At 53.2% G+C, this 18186-nt stretch overlaps 4 protein-coding genes and 1 long non-coding RNA gene across 16 annotated transcripts in view; 2 read left to right on the top strand and 3 right to left on the bottom strand.

Annotated features, from left to right (window-relative positions):
- Positions 1–2482, top strand: part of TESK2 (testis associated actin remodelling kinase 2) — a 111830-nt gene extending 109348 nt beyond the window's left edge. Inside the window, exons 9-10 of the mRNA XM_036854759.1 lie at positions 574–691; positions 1009–2482. Coding sequence (XP_036710654.1) covers positions 574–691; positions 1009–1730 — 840 coding nt within the window. The 3' untranslated portion in view covers positions 1731–2482. The remainder of the gene's footprint in view (positions 1–573; positions 692–1008) is intronic.
- On the bottom strand, positions 428–16402 carry LOC118896734. The gene is made up of 3 exons (XR_005020268.1): positions 16209–16402; positions 7687–7695; positions 428–438 (listed from the first exon to the last, which is right to left on the bottom strand). It is a non-coding gene; the product is annotated as an uncharacterized LOC118896734 (long non-coding RNA).
- Positions 2609–6170, bottom strand: TOE1 (target of EGR1, exonuclease). Its single transcript, XM_036854877.1, has 8 exons — positions 6016–6170; positions 5122–5264; positions 4995–5035; positions 4753–4849; positions 4466–4624; positions 3941–4200; positions 3580–3739; positions 2609–3500 (listed from the first exon to the last, which is right to left on the bottom strand). Exons 1-8 carry the CDS (start codon positions 6065–6067, stop codon positions 2880–2882), a joined length of 1533 nt encoding a protein of 510 aa, XP_036710772.1. The 5' UTR covers positions 6068–6170; the 3' UTR covers positions 2609–2879.
- MUTYH (mutY DNA glycosylase) lies at positions 6221–14667 on the top strand. 12 transcript variants are annotated; one of them, XM_036854782.1, is made up of 16 exons: positions 6221–6345; positions 9341–9467; positions 10013–10161; positions 10253–10292; positions 10407–10480; positions 10613–10654; positions 10736–10807; positions 10885–10998; positions 11084–11181; positions 11264–11408; positions 11493–11556; positions 11732–11923; positions 12028–12164; positions 12219–12402; positions 12579–12684; positions 13717–13912. In XM_036854782.1, exons 2-16 carry the CDS (start codon positions 9347–9349, stop codon positions 13847–13849), a joined length of 1671 nt encoding a protein of 556 aa, XP_036710677.1. In that variant the 5' UTR covers positions 6221–6345; positions 9341–9346; the 3' UTR covers positions 13850–13912. The 12 variants fall into 12 exon arrangements, with proteins under 12 accessions (XP_036710677.1, XP_036710713.1, XP_036710739.1 ...); XM_036854818.1 differs by having other exon boundaries at positions 6339–6705; positions 12250–12402; positions 12579–12620; XM_036854844.1 differs by lacking the exon at positions 13717–13912 and adding an exon at positions 14566–14664 and having other exon boundaries at positions 6341–6705; positions 12250–12402.
- On the bottom strand, positions 14691–16209 carry HPDL (4-hydroxyphenylpyruvate dioxygenase like). The gene has a single exon (XM_036854891.1). The coding sequence runs from the start codon at positions 15837–15839 to the stop codon at positions 14724–14726; it is 1116 nt and encodes a 371-aa protein (XP_036710786.1). The 5' UTR covers positions 15840–16209; the 3' UTR covers positions 14691–14723.
- Positions 16403–18186: the final 1784 nt, after the last annotated feature.

The following is an 18186-nucleotide window of genomic DNA, read 5'->3' as shown; positions in this document are numbered from 1 at the left end:
TTAGGCCTGCCAGACTCTGGTCCAGAGCCTTGGACCAAGGAAAGGAAAATTGCTTTGTATTATCCTGTCCTCAGCTTGTAGCGTAGACCTACCACCCCTTGCCTTAGATATTGATGGAGCTCTGGTCAGATTTTAGTTGGACTGTGTGTCCAGCTGGTCCAAGACCCGTGAGAAAAGCTCTTGTTAGCCTTTATTTTATATAGCTCTGGGGTTGGACCTACCTGTTATGACTAAGGGGGTAGCTGGGCCTTGTCCAGGTAGCTTCCAGAAACATGTTAGCTGCAGAACTCAACAAAGAATAGAACCAACCAATGTGAACATACCCTTCTGGAGGGTTCTCTGCCAAACAAGGGGATAAGACATATACAGAAAGGCTGCTGAGATAGGGGAGGATATTAGACAATAGCATCTTCCCTGACCTTAATTTTGGGACTCACTCTTGTGGTCTGGGGCCTTCAGAAAAGATCTCTTAGATGCACATCTGAATCTCAAAAGATGCCAGACAGACTCAAATGCCATCCTTGGGATGGAAGATGGGAGGGCAGGGCTAATGGCTGGTGTGGATGACTACAGATGGACCCCAAACTGCGCCCATCCTTTGTGGAGATTGGGAAGATCTTGGAGGAAATTCTGAGCCGCCTACAGGAGGAAGAGCTGGAGAGGGACAGGAAGCTGCAGTCCACAGCCAAAGGTAAGAGATTAGACCGGAGTGTCCAACCTGACCCCAAGGGAGGATATTAGGATGCTGGGGGGAGGGGGATTTCCCTCTAGGGCTGTGATTACAGGATCCCATGTCCAGAAGAAAGGCAAAGGAGCAGGGGATGATTGAAAAAGTCCTGGAGCTGTGGGCTGGCATATTGCCTCCCTTCTGAGTCTGTTTTCTCATTGGTGCAATGGGCAATGGTACTTACTTTGCTTTCCTGAGTGGTGACACTTTGTGGTATGAAGTGCTGCTTCTATTTTTTATGACTAGTGAGAGTAACCCTGACTTGACTCACTATTCTTCAGGATTCTTGGAGAAAGGACCTGGGGTGAAGCGACTGAGCTTACTGGATGACAAGATCCCTCCCAAGTCCCCACGCCCAAGACGTACTATCTGGCTGTCTCGAAGCCAGTCAGACATCTTCTCCAGTAAGCCCCCACGTACAGTGAATGTCTTGGACCCCTACTACCAGCCACAACGAGGTGATGCTGCCCGAGCCCCCAAAATCAACCCTTTCAGTGCTCGCCAGGACCTCAAAGGTGGCAAGGTCAAGTTCTTTGACCTGCCCAGCAAGTCTGTCATCTCCCTGGTATTTGACCTGGATGCACCAGGGCCTGGAACTATGCCCATGGCTGATTGGCAGGAGCCCCTCGCCCCACCTGTTCGCCGGTGGCGTTCTTTGCCTAGTTCACCAGAGTTCTTGCATCAAGAGGCTTGTCCATTTATGGGCCGAGAAGAATCACTATCTGATGGGCCCCTACCACGCCTCAGTAGTCACAAGTACAGAGTAAGGGAGATCCCACCATTCCGAGCATCTGCCCTACCAGCTGCTCCAGCCCATGAAGCCATGGACTGCTCCAGTCCCCAGGAAAAAAACGGTTTTGGGCCCAGGTCTCAGGGGGCCAGTCCATGCCTTGCAGGTGCCTCTGAGGAGATGGAGGTAGAAGAAAGGCCAAGAGACTTGGCTCCAGTCCCCTTTTCTGTCTCAGGCATAGGCCTGAAAACCCAGGGAGAGCAGGATGGGTGAGGGGCGTTAATCCCCACCTCACCTTGGGGATGGACCTTCAGCTGAAGCCACAGGGCCCCCTTGCTGCAGAGCCTTGACTCTTCCCTGGGGCCCACAGAGCAGGCAGGCTAAGCCAAGCCAGGCTCAACTTTGGGGTTCCCAGTGCCCAATGGCTGTGTATGAGGTGAGGCAGCAGTGAGACGCCTTCCTAGTTAGGGCAAACAGCTAATACCAAGCCTCTGAAATCCAGCAAGGAGTTCTGGCCCCCACCCAGACTTCCCCAGACAGGACCAGAGGACTCCTAGTTCTAGTGTGCACTGGCAGGCAGCTATTACCCCAGGTTCTTCTCCTATCCCAGGTCTGTCTCCTTTCCTTTCCTGGGGCATACAAGCTAAAATGGATGGAACCTGGAGCTGACCAGGAGACCATAAAGGGCATGGCTATTTCTCAGACCTGAAGACTGGGGTGCTTCTTGCCAGAATGTTTAAGACACTTGAATAATTGCTGTTTGCACTTACTGCACGGTCAGACCACGTCACTACATTTCTATGCAAGGGGAGGGCAAGGCAGAGTGGTGGTCATGGCTCTCAGCTAACCTATTCAAAGATCTTTTCCAGTTGATTAATCTATTTTCATATTTATGAAGGAGTCTTAATGTTCTGCCCTATAAAACTTTCAACTTGTGTTGGGAGTAGGGCTGGTTTTGTAGGCCCTAGGGCCTGCTCTATGTATTTGTCAACACGTGATACACCCAGTTGGTTAAATGGTTTATACGTGGACTGATTTCTTCCCTTTCTGCTACAGCCGGAGCTATGGGAAGAGTCTGTCCTTATAGAGCCGCAATAAGAAATAACCAAAGATGAAGCTGGTCAAATATTTTCATATCTTGTTTCTGTTGATTTTTTTTTTTTTTTAAACTTTCCCAGGACACTTTGAGATTTAAAAATGAATAAAGTCTGTGTTACAGGTGCTGGTCAGCCTTCTTACTTGTATCCTTGTTCCTCATCCTCTGGGGTAAAGGCAAAGGTCCAGGAGTGATGCAGCAGTATCTCTGCCAGGACCCTGTCCCCACCCCCTAGTAGTTAGGAGTAGGACACTCACAGGCTAGAGGGATCCAGACCCCTCTGTTCCACCCTCAGCTTCTCTTCCTGGGCGCTGAGTGAAGTTGGGTCAGCTGCTGCCCCAAGCCAGCTTCATCTTCTGGTTGTGGGCTTTGGAAGAACGGGAGAACTGGCTCTTAGCCACTGTGAGGGGGACAGCTTTGCCACTCAGGTATACCTTGTTGTGGCATTCAGGTAGCCATGGTTCAGAGTTACAGGGCTGGGGTCCTTGGCCCACTCCCACATAGGCCATCACGTAACCTGTCATAAAGGCATCGAAACCAGCCCGATGCAGTCCATCCCCAGGCACTGGGTTAGGACTGACTTGACTCTCTGGAGCTTCCGAGCTGGCCATGTCAGCTGTGTCAGGCCTTGCTGCTCTCTGCTCCATCTCCAAGTCATTTTTGTGACCTTGCTCAGAGCCAGGTTGGTTCCCAGTCTCATCCTCAGCCACCTCCTGCTCAATTTCCTCAGGCTTGAGGCCAACCCTACAGACCTGCTTGGTGGGAGGACCATCCTCAGTTTCCCCAGAAGTCTGTTTCTCAGGCAGGCCCAACAAAGACCTCCGCCGTTTCTCCCTACGTCGTCGCCGTCGCCTCTTGTCCTCCACCACAGCTTCATCAGTGTCAATGATAAGGTCAATGTCATGGGACCGAGGACACTGTGGTCCCAGGGGGCACCAGCCATAGGCCTAGAGGTAGGAAGAAAGCTTAGAGAGGGGTTCCAGGCATCAAACGTCCCTCCCCCAGGAAATGGGCAGGTGCTCTCACCGAGAAGTTGTCACAGATGCTGGTGGAATGAATACGGTAGGTTGCAGGGGGCATGCAGCAGCGGTAGTCAATATGGGCCCTCATGCTAGAAGGATAGCTGCAGAACTCCAGGGTGAGGTGTGGGCTGCCAGCTGCCCGCTGCTTCCCATTTTCCCGCTCACTGTAACGTCGCAAGAGGGTATCGGTTCACTAGCATATAAGCTCCATGAGAGTAAGGGTTTCTGTCTGTTTTGTTCACTGCTGAACCCTCAGCACCTAAAACAGTGCCTGGCACATGATAAGTGCTCACTAAATATCTTAAGTGAATGAAATAGTCAAGCTTATACCAGGCCCCACCCCATTCTCTCAACCAGTTCCTCACCATTTCCGGAAGGCATATTCTAGGTAGGAGGCCACGAAGCGGGCGTGAAACTCAGCAGCATATTTGGTGTCATAAATGCCAGCTGGGAACATTTCACATAGGTCAGCAGTAAAGGTTCCCAAGCTCTCAGGCAGGTGTGCATAGAAGTTCTGGTACAGGAACACCAAGTCTATAAGACCGTTGTGTAGTACCAGGGGCCGGCGGGCCCGGATTAGCTCCAGGAACAGTGTCCTCACTGATTGGCTCTGGCTCTCATCACCCTGGGTGGAAAGAAAGGGGTCATCAGGAAGGACAGAGTCCCCTAGGGAGCCTTGCAGGACACTTATCCCAGGCTCCCTCACCTGGAAGGCTCTCCCTTGCTTTCACCTAATTCAATGCTATTCACCAGTGTAACAGTCTTGTTTCCCTAGCTCTGTCACTAGTGATTCCCCATACTCCCCAAGAAGCAGATCCTCCCCATGCACCCAGCCTAGAGTAGTAAGAAATGAAGTCACAGAAGGGGCAGTCTCTAGGCTGGAGGCCTACCTTGTCATTGCCCTTGTGGTAGGGGATACCCTGGGCGTACTGCTGGTTGAAGTTGAAGCCGTGCTGTACCAGGAACTGCACAGACTTTGGTTCTATGACATACTCTTCCATGCACAGCAGAGTCAGATTGAACACCTGGGCCAGGTATGAGTGTTCACCCTGGGAGAGGAAGAGATTCTGCTACATCCAGCCTTGGGAGAAAAAAACCTCATAGCTGATGTTCCCCAGGATCTCAACCCTCCTCCCCCCAGCCACAGACCTGGGATGCAGGTGAGATCAGCCCATACCTTGTCTGGCTGCTGCTTGAAGCAGGCGAGGCCCAGGGAGAGGATAGAACGGGTCCTGGCAGCATGACACACGGCCTTGTAACGTTCCTCGATGCACCTTGGGGTTGGGTTTGGGGGTGGCTGTGGCTGGGAGTTAGCTTCATGAAAGACCCAAACCACCCAGGACTGTGACCTCCACTCCAGGGTTGAGGTCTGCCCCTCCTGCCAAGGCTAGGACTACAGAGATCAGGGCTTATACTTACTGGTTCAGCAAACTCTTCCTGTCCCCAAGCCCACTCAGTTCCTATGGGGCAGTAAAGGGAGAGTTGTGTTAGGTCCACAGTACCAGTCCTTTCACAACCACCTGCTCTCCCAACTCCCAACTCTCACCGTGTCCACAGCCACAAAGCTAGCCGTCTTTATGGCCAGCAGGAGGGATGGCCACATCTCCTTGAAGTTGTCACTTTGCACATCCACCACGGGAACCTGGACTACTAGCTCCTCCCCAGATTTTGTGCTTTGGCTGGCACCACCTGGGGATAAGGAGGGTGATGGATGTTAATGCTCAGGCAAGGGCCTAAGAGGAAAGATACCAAGCTAGGCCATGGCTGGGAGCGGGGGCAGGGGCAGGGGCAGGGGCAGTTTCCCTCAAGGCAAGAAATGGCAGCTTTCTCCTCAAGCGTATCACATATGCTCTATACACAGGCCTTGGAGTGAACAGTGTCCTGAATTTGGGGAGAGAAAGCCTGGGTCTTCCAGTGGCTTATGTGAGACTCTGGGAAAATTTCTTCCCCCTCAGCAACAAAACCTGTAAAAGAGGAAGGTAGGACTAGATGATCTGTGAGGTTCCTTTTCCTCACATCCTGCAGGAAATATTTTGCAAGGCTTGAGGACTTCGGCTCCTTTAATATCTCAAAGGCTCTATACTACCGTTCATGGCCGAAAGCGGCGGCAGTAGCCAGTATGCCCCAGAGCCTGATAAATAACGCCCCAATCCGTCCCACTTCCTGTGGACCACAACTCCCAACCTCCCCCACTTAACAGAGCCATGAGCTCCAGACTACAACTCCCGACATGCCCCCACATGCCCTGCGCCCAAGACTCCAGGCTTTTGCAGGCGGAACCGCGGTGCACACCGGGACTTGTAGTCTCCTCGTGGCTGGTTCAGAAAGAAGGCGCTAGTCCTCTGAAACTTGAGATCTGTTTCTTAGAACTACGAGCCCGAGACCCTCCCCTCCCCCGGAGCGCACAGGCTTTTAAAGCGGCCCCTGGGAAGCCACTCACCGTCAGAGACGGCTGGAGCTGAGGCTGCGCCATCGTCACCGTCGGCGGCCATGACACCGAGGTCCCTCGCTTGTATAGTCAGTGCGCACGCGGGACTTCCTCTTCGTCTCCTCACTCCGCTCCTGCAGTCGGGGACGGGGTGGGGCTTCGCCCCCGGAGTCGCCGACTGGTCGGACTTCCGTTCAGACCTCCCGGGTCTGGCGCGGTGAAGCCAGCCTGGCGCGCGCTAGGAGCCTATTGGTTGGCGGGGGCCGGTTCACCGCCCGGATTGGCCGGAGCCACGCCCCCTGGAGTTCGTCAGGGAGCTGGGCGCTGGAGATCGCGCGGGAGGTAATTTTTTCTTTGCGTACCACGCAGTGGGATCGTGGGCCTTCGCGTTACCTTGTCTTCATCGATTCGGCCCCGGGGTGGGGATCCCCAGAGAATGTGGCGCTGCCTGAGCTAAGCTTAAAGCACGCGTAGGAGTTATACAAAGACCGGGGACTGTAGGGGAAAGAAGGATATTTGGGAAGGGGCAAGCTGCCAGGGAGGGTGGAGAGCTCACGGCGTTCCAGGAAGTGAAAGAAGCCGGGACGGAGACAGGAGATGAGGCTGCGGAGGGTGAGAGCGACCGGCTAGCAGGAACACTTGTGAAACAATCCGTGCGCGTGATAATAAGGATTTGAATTAAGCCTCCGGCAGGGACAGATTGTAAGTAATTAGGAGATATAGTTGACCTTAAGGGGTTTTGGACATGATTCCTGCTACCGTGAGAGTTGTCCCTACCGTAGACTAGCCCTTTCCCAAGGGCTCTGCTTCCCACCAAGGATTCAGCCCTTTATCTCTTTACTTGCTGTTTCCAGTTCATCTTCAGCCTTTCTCTTGAGTCTTTTCATTATTCTGAATTGTTTGGATTTTTCCCATTCTGGAAAAAGGGGAACCTCCTTTTACTATCCCCCATCCCAAATTAGTTTAGCAAGTATTATATACAATTTGCCTGACACCGTGCTCGGCTCTGGGGACACAACAGCCAACAAAAGATACCCAGTCCTTGCCTTCATGGAGTTTTACAGTTAAGTGGGGGAAGCAGACACTGATCAAAGAATCACAAATAAATATGAAATTAAAATTGGTATAAGAGCAACAATGGAGAAGTACACAAGAGGGTAAGACTGGGGGGGATCTGATTTGGACATTTAAGTCAAGACCTGAAAAATGAGTAACTGTTAGGTAAAACATAGAAGAGCTCTCCAAGCAGAGGAAATGGATTGGGTGAGGCCTCAAGGAGGACAGACACTTGGGGAATTTGAACCAACTATTTCAGGACAACATGGCTGTTGCGTAGTGAGCGAGGGGGATGGGGCTTGTTGGAGCCTACAAAGCTTATATTAAGAGGATTGGCTTCTAAGAGCAATGGGTGTGACAGCCAAAGCCCTCCCCAGTGGCCTACATAGTACTTTGTAGTCCTAGGCTCTCCACTTTCTTTACCTCTCTGACCTCATCAACTCCTCCCCCCTTCCTCATTCCATTCTAACCATGCTGGCTTCCTCATTGTTCTACAAACACCAGGCAGCCTCCTTAGGGCCTTTGCACTAGCTTCTTAGGATGCCTTTCCCACAGGTATCCATTCACATGGCTAACTCCTTCAACTGCTTTAAGTCATTGGTCAAATATCACTTTAATAAGGCCCACCTTGAGCACCTTCTTTAAAATTGCAACACTCCCAAACCCCTACCCACTCATCCCCTTCACTGCTCTACTTTTCCTCTTTATGCTAGTACTTATCACCTAACATCCTATATAATTTACTGATTGTATGCATTATTTATTTCCCATTAGAGCATAAGCTCTGGGACTTGCCTGGTGGTCCAGTGGTTAAGATTCCATGCTCCCAATGCAGGGGACACGGGTTCAATCCCCGGTTGGGGAACTAAGATCCTGCATGCCACACAGTGTGGCCAAAAAATAAAATAAACCATCTATAGACTTCAAATAATAAAATTAAAAAAAAATTAATAGTATAAGCTCCAGGAACCTTTGATGTTTTATTTGCTGAAGTATTCCAAGTACCTAAAACTGCTCCATAAATATTTGTTTAATGAGTTAATGGGAAGCTGTTGAAGGTTTTAAGTAAAAAAGTGACATGATCATGTCTTAAAAGATTGCTTTAGTGTTCAGGGAACGGATTGTAGAATGAATGATGGAAGTCAGCGAGTTTGGTTAAGGAAGTTTGGCTAGGAAGTGGAGGGGGTGGGTCTTGTGGAAGGGATTGGAGGAGGAGGAGGGAACATTCCTCCATATAATGGGATAAACGAGAAGGAAAGTGCAGATAGAGGTACGTTTGTACATTCGTTCTTTTCTCTGAAGGAGGAAGCAATCTCTTTTGATGAAAATGAGGTGTGAATTAAAAAGTTTGAGGAGAGAGTTTGAACCAGAGGCTCAGCAGGGACTGCAGTATAGCCAGGTGCAAACTCTGCAGGCACACCTTCGGAGTTTGAATCGAAAAGTTGCTTAATCACAAGCCTGTTTCCTTATAACTGAAATGGAGGTAATCCTAGAACTCCTCACGGAGTTGTCAGGAGATTGAGAAATCTGCTAAAGCACTTAGCATGGGGTCTGACATATAACACTCATTAACTGTTAGCTACTTTTAGATATTAGATTAAAGGCAGCCAGAACAGTAAGGGAAGAGTGAAGATCAACCAGATGTGTTTTCTCATTACTAATGGATAGGCGGCTATGATCTACTAAATCAGGAGAAGATTAGGAATAAAAATAGCTCATCTCCGTGCCCGCCCCGCCCCCCCCCCCAAGTTTGCCGTCTTCTCTCAGGCAAATCTTTCCCCTCTCTGATCCTTGGTTTCTCCTTTTTTTTTTCCCCCTTTGCATTTTATGTTATAAGTCATTATCACAGAGGTTTCTCCTTTCCATAGAATGAGGGTTTGGACTAGATGATTACTAAAGGCTGTTTCACTGTAAATGTGCTACATCTCTAAGCAGATAAACCTCCTACCTACACCTGTACTCCCAGGGATACACAGGTGCTCCCACATAGGAGGCTTTTGTCCTTGACTCAGCCCAGCCCTGGCCTCTTATTTTGTTTATGTCTCCAAGACTATACTAATGCTGGTCCCTCTGAGGCCACTTGCAGAACCTCAGCCCTACTGGTCATACCTCAGTGCCACAGCCAGCCAAGAACAAACCCATGAGCATCTGGGGAGTGCTTGGAGAAGAGCTAGACACTTTATATGAATGGTGTGGGGAGGGAGGTAGCTTTACCCTCTGCGGGGCCCTAAGATTCAGCCTCGTGGCGACTGACTACTTTGGCTGGGCCTTTCCATTCTAGTCAATCATGAGGAAGCCACGAGCAGCTGTGGGAAGTCGAAGTCGTTGCAGGAAGCAGGCATCCAGCCAGGAGGGAAGGGAGAAACGTGCCCTCAGCAGCAGCCAGGCCAAGCCCTCTGCACCTGACGGTGAGGAGCTTGGTCTTAGACTCAGGGGCTGGTTTAATTGGCCATGAAAGGGGACAGGTTCAGGCTGGGAAGGGAGCATGGTATGTATCAAGGCATTAAGGAACTAATTAAGGTTCTAATTCTGACTTTGCTCTGTGGCTTTGGGATAATTGCTCTGAATAGCTGCTTTCTTACCAGTGACATGGCGTAGTAGTCTGTGCATTTCCTTCCTCACTTGGCTCTCATGGGATCAAATGAGTTTATCAGCCTGTCAGTGTTTTGTAAATGGGAAGGCCCTGCACAGGTATATATTGTGCTTGGCTGAAACTTGGATTTTCATTATGACCCAGAGACAAAGGAGCCAGGGGTATCACCCTGGGAAAATGAAGGCCAGAAACTTGGCTAAGGCTACCCAGGGCTAGAGACTCCAGGTCCCAAGCTCAAGCAAGGGCTTGGGGGTGGGGGAAGCTTTAAGTGGAACAGACTGAAACCAGGCCACAGTGCCCCAGATTGCTGGTGCACAGCCTGTGCAAGGACGATCCCTGAGTTTTCTGAGGCTCCAGCAGGCCTGGCCAGGCAGCAGGAGGAGGTGAGATTGCAGGCCCCTGTCTCCCCGTACCATCTATTCAGAGACACAGCTGAGGTCACAGTCTTCCGGAAGAGCCTGCTGAGCTGGTATGACCGAGAGAAGCGGGACCTACCCTGGAGAAAGTGGGTAGGTGGGTGAGGGACGGGGATGGTGGAGTGGGGGAGGCTGGTGCCCAGCCCCCTCCGCACTAACTGCCCATCTGGGATTTCACTGGCAGGTGGAGGGTGAGGTGGACCTGGACAGGCGGGCATACGCTGGTGAGTACATCTCCTGAGAGCAGGGCTGCTTTGCCTGGATGCTCTCAGGTCTGGGTCTGTGGGCTAGGAGCAGGGCTGGTTAGCAGTGTCCTCATACCAACCCCTCTTCCCCAGTGTGGGTCTCAGAGGTCATGCTGCAGCAGACCCAGGTTGCCACGGTGATCAACTATTATACCCGATGGATGCAGGTGACTTCAGGGAACGAAGGGGAGGGTCATGGTCCAGACCCCAGATGACTCCTTTGGGGTGGGAATAAAGAAGGCTTCCTCCACCTCCTTCACCTTTGGCCTCATCTCTTTTTGCCTGCCTTCGGGCTGTAGAAGTGGCCAACGCTGCAGGACCTGGCCAGTGCTTCCCTGGAGGTGAGAGCCACCCTAGGGTGGGGGAATGGGGACTACTGAGGACCGACCTCTGATCCCTCTGACCTCTGACCCCACCCACAGGAGGTAAACCAGCTCTGGGCTGGCCTGGGCTATTACTCTCGAGGCCGGCGGCTACAGGAAGGAGCCCGGAAGGTAAGAGAGTGGCGGGGGGCGTGGGAGCCCCAGGGCCTCAGGTATCTTATAACCTTGAGCCTTCCCATCCCAATCAGGTGGTAGAGGAGCTAGGGGGCCACATGCCACGTACAGCAGAGACCCTGCAGCGGCTCCTGCCTGGTGTGGGGCGGTACACAGCCGGAGCCATTGCTTCCATTGCCTTTGGCCAGGTGAGCCCATAGCCCACCCCCATATTGTGCGTGCCCACCTTCCTTCCTCCCAGACCAGGCTGACTCCTGGACTCCTCTGTGCCAGGCAACCGGTGTGGTGGATGGGAACGTAGTACGGGTGCTATGCCGTGTCCGAGCCATTGGTGCTGATCCCAGCAGCACCCTTGTTTCCCAGCAGCTCTGGTAGGATATTGGAGTAATGGGGGAGATTGGGAGAGTTGTCTCCAAAGGATCTTTGGCTCACAGCAACGTTCCCTTCCTGTAGGAGCCTAGCCCAGCAGCTGGTGGAGCCAGCCCGGCCAGGGGACTTTAATCAAGCAGCCATGGAGCTGGGGGCCACAGTGTGCACCCCACAGCGCCCGCTCTGCAGCCAGTGCCCTGTGCAGAGCCTGTGCCGGGCACGCCAGAGGGTGAGCCATCTGGGGAAGGGGCAGTCAGGGGTCCTAGGGAGTGACCCCTGCCCCGTGACATCCTGCCCTGTCTATGCCTCTCAGGTGGAGCGGGAGCAGCTCTCAGCCTCACGGAGCCTGCCAGGCAGTCGTGACGTGGAGGAGTGTGGTGAGTGCCAGCCCTAGCCCTTCCCTGCACTGTCGAGGAGCTGCCTGTGGCCGCCTCATTCCATTTCATTCTACAGTCTGAGTAAGATTCTACAGAGCTGGGCCAAGGCCTGCTCTCTGGGCTTGGCACCTAAGCCCACCTGGCCTGAGTGGGGCTCTTGGATCTCTGTTCCCAGCTCCCAACACTGGACAGTGCCAGCTGTGTGCGCCTCCCACAGAGCCCTGGGACCAGACCCTGGGAGTGGCCAACTTTCCCAGAAAGGTCAGTCGCAGGCCCCCCAGGGAGGAGTGCTCTGCCACCTGTGTTCTGGAGCAGCCCAGGGCCCTTGGGGGTGCCCGAATTCTGCTGGTGCAGAGGCCCAACTCAGGTACCTTGATCCTGGGAGTGCAGGGAGGTGGCATGAGCAACAAGGACGAAATAGAGGCATCAGTAGCTAAAGCCTAACCGATACCTGGCTGCCCTCCCTATCAGGTCTGCTGGCAGGACTGTGGGAGTTCCCATCTGTGACCGCAGAGCCCTCAGGGCAGCACCAGCGCAAGGCCCTGCTGCGGGAACTGCAGAGTTGGGTTGGGCCCCTCCCGGCCACCCGCCTTCGGCACCTGGGACAGGTGAGTGAGCAGGGGAGGGGCCAGGAATGATGGCTTCTGTGGCCACATCCACAGGTCTGTTTCAGCCTCTTGGCGCTCCCCCCAGGTGGTCCACACCTTCTCTCACATCAAGCTGACATATCAAGTATACGGTCTGGCCCTGGAAGAACAGACCCCAGTGACCATCGCACCACCTGGAGCTCGCTGGCTGACCCGGGAGGAGTTTCACACTGCTGCTGTCTCCACCGCCATGAAAAAGGCACTACCTTTGTTGTCTTCATTGTACTTTTTGTGTTTCCTACATGTTCTAAGTGAACCGGTTACTATGTAAGCAAACAAAAAAGCATATTTTAAACAAAGGTGCTGGGGTATGAAGTTGAGGGCTCTTTGGGGTCAGATGCCAGCCCTGCACTTTCCTCCTCTCTTCTTGTCTAGGTGTTCCGCGTGTACGAGGGCCAACAGCCAGGGACCTGCAAGGTGAGTGTCTTGGCCCTCACCCAGCCATCTCTCTCCAGGACCAAATCCACAGGTTTTCAGTGAGGTAAATGACACACGTTTGGGTGAACAGTCTCCACGACAGACTTCACTGGGGCGAGAGAAATAGTTCTTGACCAAACTTTACAATCTGGGTCCAGGGTAGAGAGGGGACAAGAGCAAATGATGGAGACAGTAGTGTCACAGGTGTGTGAAATGTTTGTACAAGATTTTGTGGGATATGAAGTGGGGAGCTATCATTTTTATCTGGGAGGCAAGAATCAGGAATGGCTGATTGGAAGGAGTGGCTGGTAACCTGGGTCCTAGAAATGAATTATTTTCTCCAGGTTTGGAAGGGGAATCAGCTGTAAAGATGTTCTTTCCAGGCCCAAGAGTAGTGTGAACAAAGGTGGGGTACAGTACAGTCTGCAGCACTCAAGGAGCTGTGAGCATTTGGTTTAGTTGGAGCGGTGAGCAGGGCCTGCCCAGGCCAGTCAGGGACGTGAACACCAGGCCACTGAAGCATTTTAGGTGGAGAGAGGAGTCATCTTTGCGTCTTAGGAAGACTGCCTCAGGCTGCGTTTTTTTTTTTGTTTGTTTGTTTTTAATTATTTATTTTTGGCTGCGTTGGGTCTTCGTTGCTGCGTGCGGGCTTTCTCTAGTTGCAGCACGCGGGGACTACTCTCCATTGCGGTGCGCGCACGGGCTTCTCATCGCGGTGGCTTCTCTTGTTTCGGAGCACGGGCTGTAGGGCTCTAGGTGTGCGGGCTTCAGTAGTTGTGGCTCGCGGGCTCTAGAGCGCAGGCTCAGTAGTTGTGGCGCACGGGCTTAGTTGCTCCGTGGCATGTGGGATCTTCCCGGACCAGGGCTCGAACCCATGTCCCCGGCTTTGGCAGGCGGATTCTTAACCACTGCGACACCAGGGAAGTCCTCAGGCTGCCTTTTAGAGAGTTGATCGAAGAGTTAGATACTGGTAACAGGATGGAAGCTTTACAATATTAAGGCTAGAATCTGAGCTAGATCAGTGGTGTGGGGGGAGGGGTGGAAGGAGAAGATTCTGTTGCCCCCTCAGTACCTCCTTCCTTCGGCTTCTGCACAGGGTTCCAAAAGATCCCAGGTGTCCACCCTGTCCAGACGGAAAAAGCCCAGCGCAGGCCAGCAAGTCCTGGATAGTTTCTTTCGGCCCCACATCCCCTGCTGATGCACCCAGCCTCAACAGTGCAACACAGTGATGCCTCTGGAAGCCCCCACCCCCTGAGAATCGTGTTTAATAAAGTGCTGATTTTTGTAGTCATTCTGGAGACTTTCCACCTTCTCCTTAGCCCCCTCCCTCCTCACCTCTGAGGGACCCAGAAAGTGGTAAAGTCCTGCTTGGTCCTGACTTCCACTGCTGAGCTCCTAGCCAGCCCTGGGCAGATGGAGGAGGGGAGTGTTCTGTCCTGAGTGATGTGTCCTCCAGCCCCAGAAGAGAAGAAGGCAGCTGCAGGGAGCCCCTGCCAGTGGCTGACATCCAGCGCTCTCAGTCCATGTCTCTGGTCAGCTCTGCTTAGAGTTGTGTTATCACCCTAGAGCAGGTGGTTGAGCTCAGCCCTGACTCAGCCCCTCCCACCTGCAGTGGCTGGTCCCTAGGGAGAGGGGAGTCACAGAGGAGGATTTGTTTTGTCTTAGACTCCTACCTCAAATAATAAATCATTTATTTAGGGATACATTACATATGCAGTGAAACAATACAGAAAAGCAGAGGGTTTTAATCATAATATTGGGGGTGTGGTGGAGAGAAATGGGGTCAGAGAAGGACACAAGGAGGGTTCAGAAATACTGGTTATGTTCTATTTCCTAATTGTGTAATTCCTTTATTCTTTACACTTTGCATATATGTTAGATATAGACAATATGAGAAACGTTTCACAGTTTTAAAAAAAATCCCATCTCTTTGGACCCCTGTGAGATTCAACTTCTGGCACGATGAGATGGAGGCCACACCTGGTCCCTAAAGACAAAACCTTTCACTCCAGCCCTCTGTGGGTGTCTCTGAGTTCCAGCAGGCCCTGTGCTGGACTCCCCAGTGCTCCAGGACAGGCGGCTACACCCAGCTTCAAGCCCTTCTCAGGCTTCCTGGACCCTGGCAGCTTGCTCCTGCACAGACTGCCACAGGGCCCGAATGTTGCCCTGGCCAAATCCAGTGGCCCCCTGCCTCTGAATCAGCTCCAGGAAGAAAGTGTCCTCTGCAAAGAGGGACTTGGTGAAGACCTGAAGCAGAAACTTGCCTCTGTCACCATCTAGCAAGACCCCCTGTCGGGCTAGCAGGCTAGGCTCATGCCCTGCAGCCAGGATCTGCTGCTCCTTGCCTGGCTGCTGGTAGTAGGCCTCAGGAGGAGTCAGGAGCTGACCCCCGGCGCCTGCCACCCCCTCAGTGGCTTCAATGATATTTGGTGTGTATAGCCCCACGTGCTGCAGTCCAGGTCCCCCGTTCCGGGCCAGGAACTGCTCCACCTGGTCCTGTGGGCTGGTGACCCCCAGCAGGGACTCAGCCAGCACGAGGGTAGGGACAGCACTACCCGTAGGGGCCTGCAGGGCGGTGAGCCTCAGCCCCCCACGCCCGGACTCTGCTGCCACCTCCAGGCCCAGCTTCGGATCCTCACCTGGGCTCAGTGGCAGGTGGTGAAAGCCTAGACAGTCGTGGAACCAGCGCATCAGTTTTGGGGAGCTGCTGGGGGTGCAGGCCAAGGTCAGGTGGTCCACGTGGCTGACCCAGCCCGGGCCAGGTGCGGAGGGCACAGGCCTAAACCCGGGCAGGAAGGGCCCGCAGAAGCCAGTGCGCTCCAGCAGCGTTAGGCTGAGGTTGCCGGCCGGCGAGCTGACCACGGCGTAGGTGGCGGCGCCCTGCTCATCCCGAATGCTGACAGGGGGCACTGGCACGCTGCAGCCGAGTGCCGCCAGCGCCCGGGCGGCGGCGCCCGCGTCGGCCACGTCGAAGCACAGGTTCGTGGCACTGGGCACCGCATGATGCGGGTCCAGGCCGTACAGCGGCTCTCCGGACCCCGCGCCCTCGTTCACCAAAAAGACCGCGTCCCCGCTCCGCAGAGCCAGCTGCCGCCAGCCGTCTGCTTCCCGCACCGCCAGGGGCTGGAAGCCGAAGAGGCGCTGCAGATCCTGGGCGAGGGGCAGCCCCGCGGGCACGTGGAAAGCGATATGGCACAGACGGCGGGCGGGCGCGGCCATGGCGGTCTGGATGGCGACCCCGGCCTGTCCTTCCCCTGGGGACAATCACTTGTCGTTCGGGACTCGGAGACTCTCAGTCCCTGGCTTGTCGTCGGAAGCCGGTGGAGTCCAATTTTGCCGGCAGACCGCGTTCCTCGATCTTTTTCGGGGAGAAGCCACAGACCGACCACTTGGGGGCTTGCGGTTCCCTCTGCCGAACCACGCCGAACTGGAGCTGCCTGGAGACCGCCGAGTCTGAGCTGCGGCTCTAGAGAACCACGCGGAGCCAGTGCAGGGGTGGGGTGAGAGAGAGGGGGCGGAGCCAGTGACTGCCACTCTCCACCCTCTCGCTCAGTCTGTGTCGCCGAGATTACACCGGGGACACAGGACTGACCCTTCCCACGGCCTCTGGCTGGGCCACACACCTTTGGGCACTGAGCCTCCCAACCCCGGACCCTGGAGATCACAATAGCTGCCTTCACTAGGTGCCAGGCACTGGGTTCCCACTCATGCCCCAACCTCAGAGCAAAGGGAATCAGCCCTAGTTGGGGAAACAGTCCGAATTTTCCCTCTACAAGCACGGACTTTCTTAGCAATTTCATGTTTTAGCTTAAATTTTTTGGAGAATTTTGCTTTTAAATTCCTAATGTTCCTTTAAAACTTAAAATAGAATAAAATGCTTTAAATTACAGATTTTCACTCTTTCCCCAAAATGGTCCAGAGAAATTTATGTTATAGGAAGATAGACCATTTATATAGCTCCTAAATGCATCTCTCTTTTGGGAAATCTCTCAGCTGCTCCTTTTCAACCCCACTTCTCCCTTAACATTTTTTACCCCCTTGTCCCAAACAAGATTTGGAGAAAAAAACAGTGGCTCAGGATCTGAAAGGAACAGCTGCACGGGCATCCTTTCTCACCCTCCTGACTCTATTAGGACTAGAATAAGTCCTCTTTGCTCTTTCCAGCTCCCTGATTGGGTATTAGGCCAGAGGAGCTTTCTGGGGGCATTTCTGGCCTTGCCACTGAGAACTGTGTGAGATCACTGGATTGAGGAAATTAGGAGTCTTCTGGAACTTCACTTGGTAGCTCTTGAAGGGTTTGGAAGGGCATTCCAAGAAGGGCAAATGGCATAAGCAAAAGCTCAGTGAGGAATGTGAGCCAAACTCTCAGAGGAGCAATGGAGCATAAGGTTGGGGAGACAGTTGGGATGGATGCCTGTGGTCTGAGACAATGCAAAAGAGATTCCTTTGTCAGGCAGCCTGGTGTGATGACTTACTGTTGAGTTTCATTGGCAGGAGGGAGAAGGATGTGATGAGGGGACAGGGCTTAGAAAAACACCTGGCTGGGTGTTTAAGGCCTACAGCCAGGAAGGCAGTACCCGAAGTGGGTCAGCAGTGGTGAAAGGCACTTGGTGCTACTCTGCACTCCAGTGAATTTGAGAACATGGGCTCCAAAAGCCAGACAGACCTAGGTTTAAAAATCTACCTCCAACACTTACTAGCACATGTATAACTTTGGGCAAATTGCTTAACTTCTGAGTCTTAGTTTCGTCATCTATAAAAATGGGAATAATAGGGCTTCCCTGGTGGCGCAGTGGTTGAGAGTCTGCCTGCCAATGCAGGGGACACGGGTTCGAGCCCTGGTCTGGGAGGATCCCACATGCCGCGGAGCAACTAGGCCCGTGCGCCACAACTACTGAGCCTGTGCGTCTGGAGCCTGTGCTCCGCAACAAGAGAGGCCGCGATAGTGAGAGGCCCGCGCACCGCGATGAAGAGTGGCCCCCGCTCGCCGCAACTAGAGAAAGCCCTCGCACAGAAACGAAGACCCAACATAGCCAAAAATAAATAAATAAATAAATAATTTAAAAAAAAAAGGGAATAATAATAGTACCTACTTCATGGGATTGTTGTGATTAAATGAAATAGTATATGGTGCAGCCTGGCAAAAGAGATCCAGGTTTTAGCCTGTGAACCTGGGCCTGACTGTGGGGTCAGGGCATACAAAGGGCTACTCCTCCGTAGTCCTGAGCACTGGGAAGGGACTGGGAGGGCTCTGGCTTTGGTGGTGGATTCTGGGGGAGGAGGCCCTGGGAATAGGGATCTGAGTGGGCTGGTACAGAAAAGGCAATGCTCTGCCCCAGCTATCATGATTGGGGCCCCAAGGGAGCAGCTTCCAGGCCTTTGGTCTGGGAGAAGGAATTTCCACTCAAGGGCTCCAGGTATGGACAGAGGGAACAGAAACAGGACCCCTGACCAATCACTTCTGACCTGGGGGAGGGTAGATTTCCAGAAGCTAAGTGGGGGTTGTCTTAAAGAAAAGGGTGACCTTGTCTGGGGCACGCTGCCCTGCAAGGGCACTGTGTTTGAC

Source organism: Balaenoptera musculus, chromosome 1 (genome assembly GCF_009873245.2).
Source record: "Balaenoptera musculus isolate JJ_BM4_2016_0621 chromosome 1, mBalMus1.pri.v3, whole genome shotgun sequence".
NCBI lineage: Eukaryota > Metazoa > Chordata > Mammalia > Artiodactyla > Balaenopteridae > Balaenoptera > Balaenoptera musculus.
The sequence above is the reverse complement of the archived record's forward strand: the minus strand, read 5'-3'. Positions and strand labels throughout refer to the sequence as shown.

What these genes read in the sequence shown, in the direction of transcription:
- MUTYH (XM_036854782.1), top strand. Translation starts at nt 9,347, where the DNA reads ATGAGGAAGCCACGAGCAGCTGTGGGAAGTCGAAGTCGTTGCAGGAAG. An exon ending in CTTGTTTCCCAGCAGCTCTG is followed by an intron (nt 11,182 to 11,263) that starts GTAGGATATTGG and finishes CCCTTCCTGTAG; the next exon opens with GAGCCTAGCCCAGCAGCTGG. An exon ending in TGTGCCGGGCACGCCAGAGG is followed by an intron (nt 11,409 to 11,492) that starts GTGAGCCATCTG and finishes TATGCCTCTCAG; the next exon opens with GTGGAGCGGGAGCAGCTCTC.
- HPDL (XM_036854891.1), bottom strand. Translation starts at nt 15,839, where the DNA reads ATGGCCGCGCCCGCCCGCCGTCTGTGCCATATCGCTTTCCACGTGCCC.
- TOE1 (XM_036854877.1), bottom strand. Translation starts at nt 6,067, where the DNA reads ATGGCCGCCGACGGTGACGATGGCGCAGCCTCAGCTCCAGCCGTCTCT. An exon ending in AGCTCCAGCCGTCTCTGACG is followed by an intron (nt 5,265 to 6,015) that starts GTGAGTGGCTTC and finishes CCTTATCCCCAG; the next exon opens with GTGGTGCCAGCCAAAGCACA. An exon ending in AGGAAGAGTTTGCTGAACCA is followed by an intron (nt 4,850 to 4,994) that starts GTAAGTATAAGC and finishes CCCAACCCCAAG; the next exon opens with GTGCATCGAGGAACGTTACA.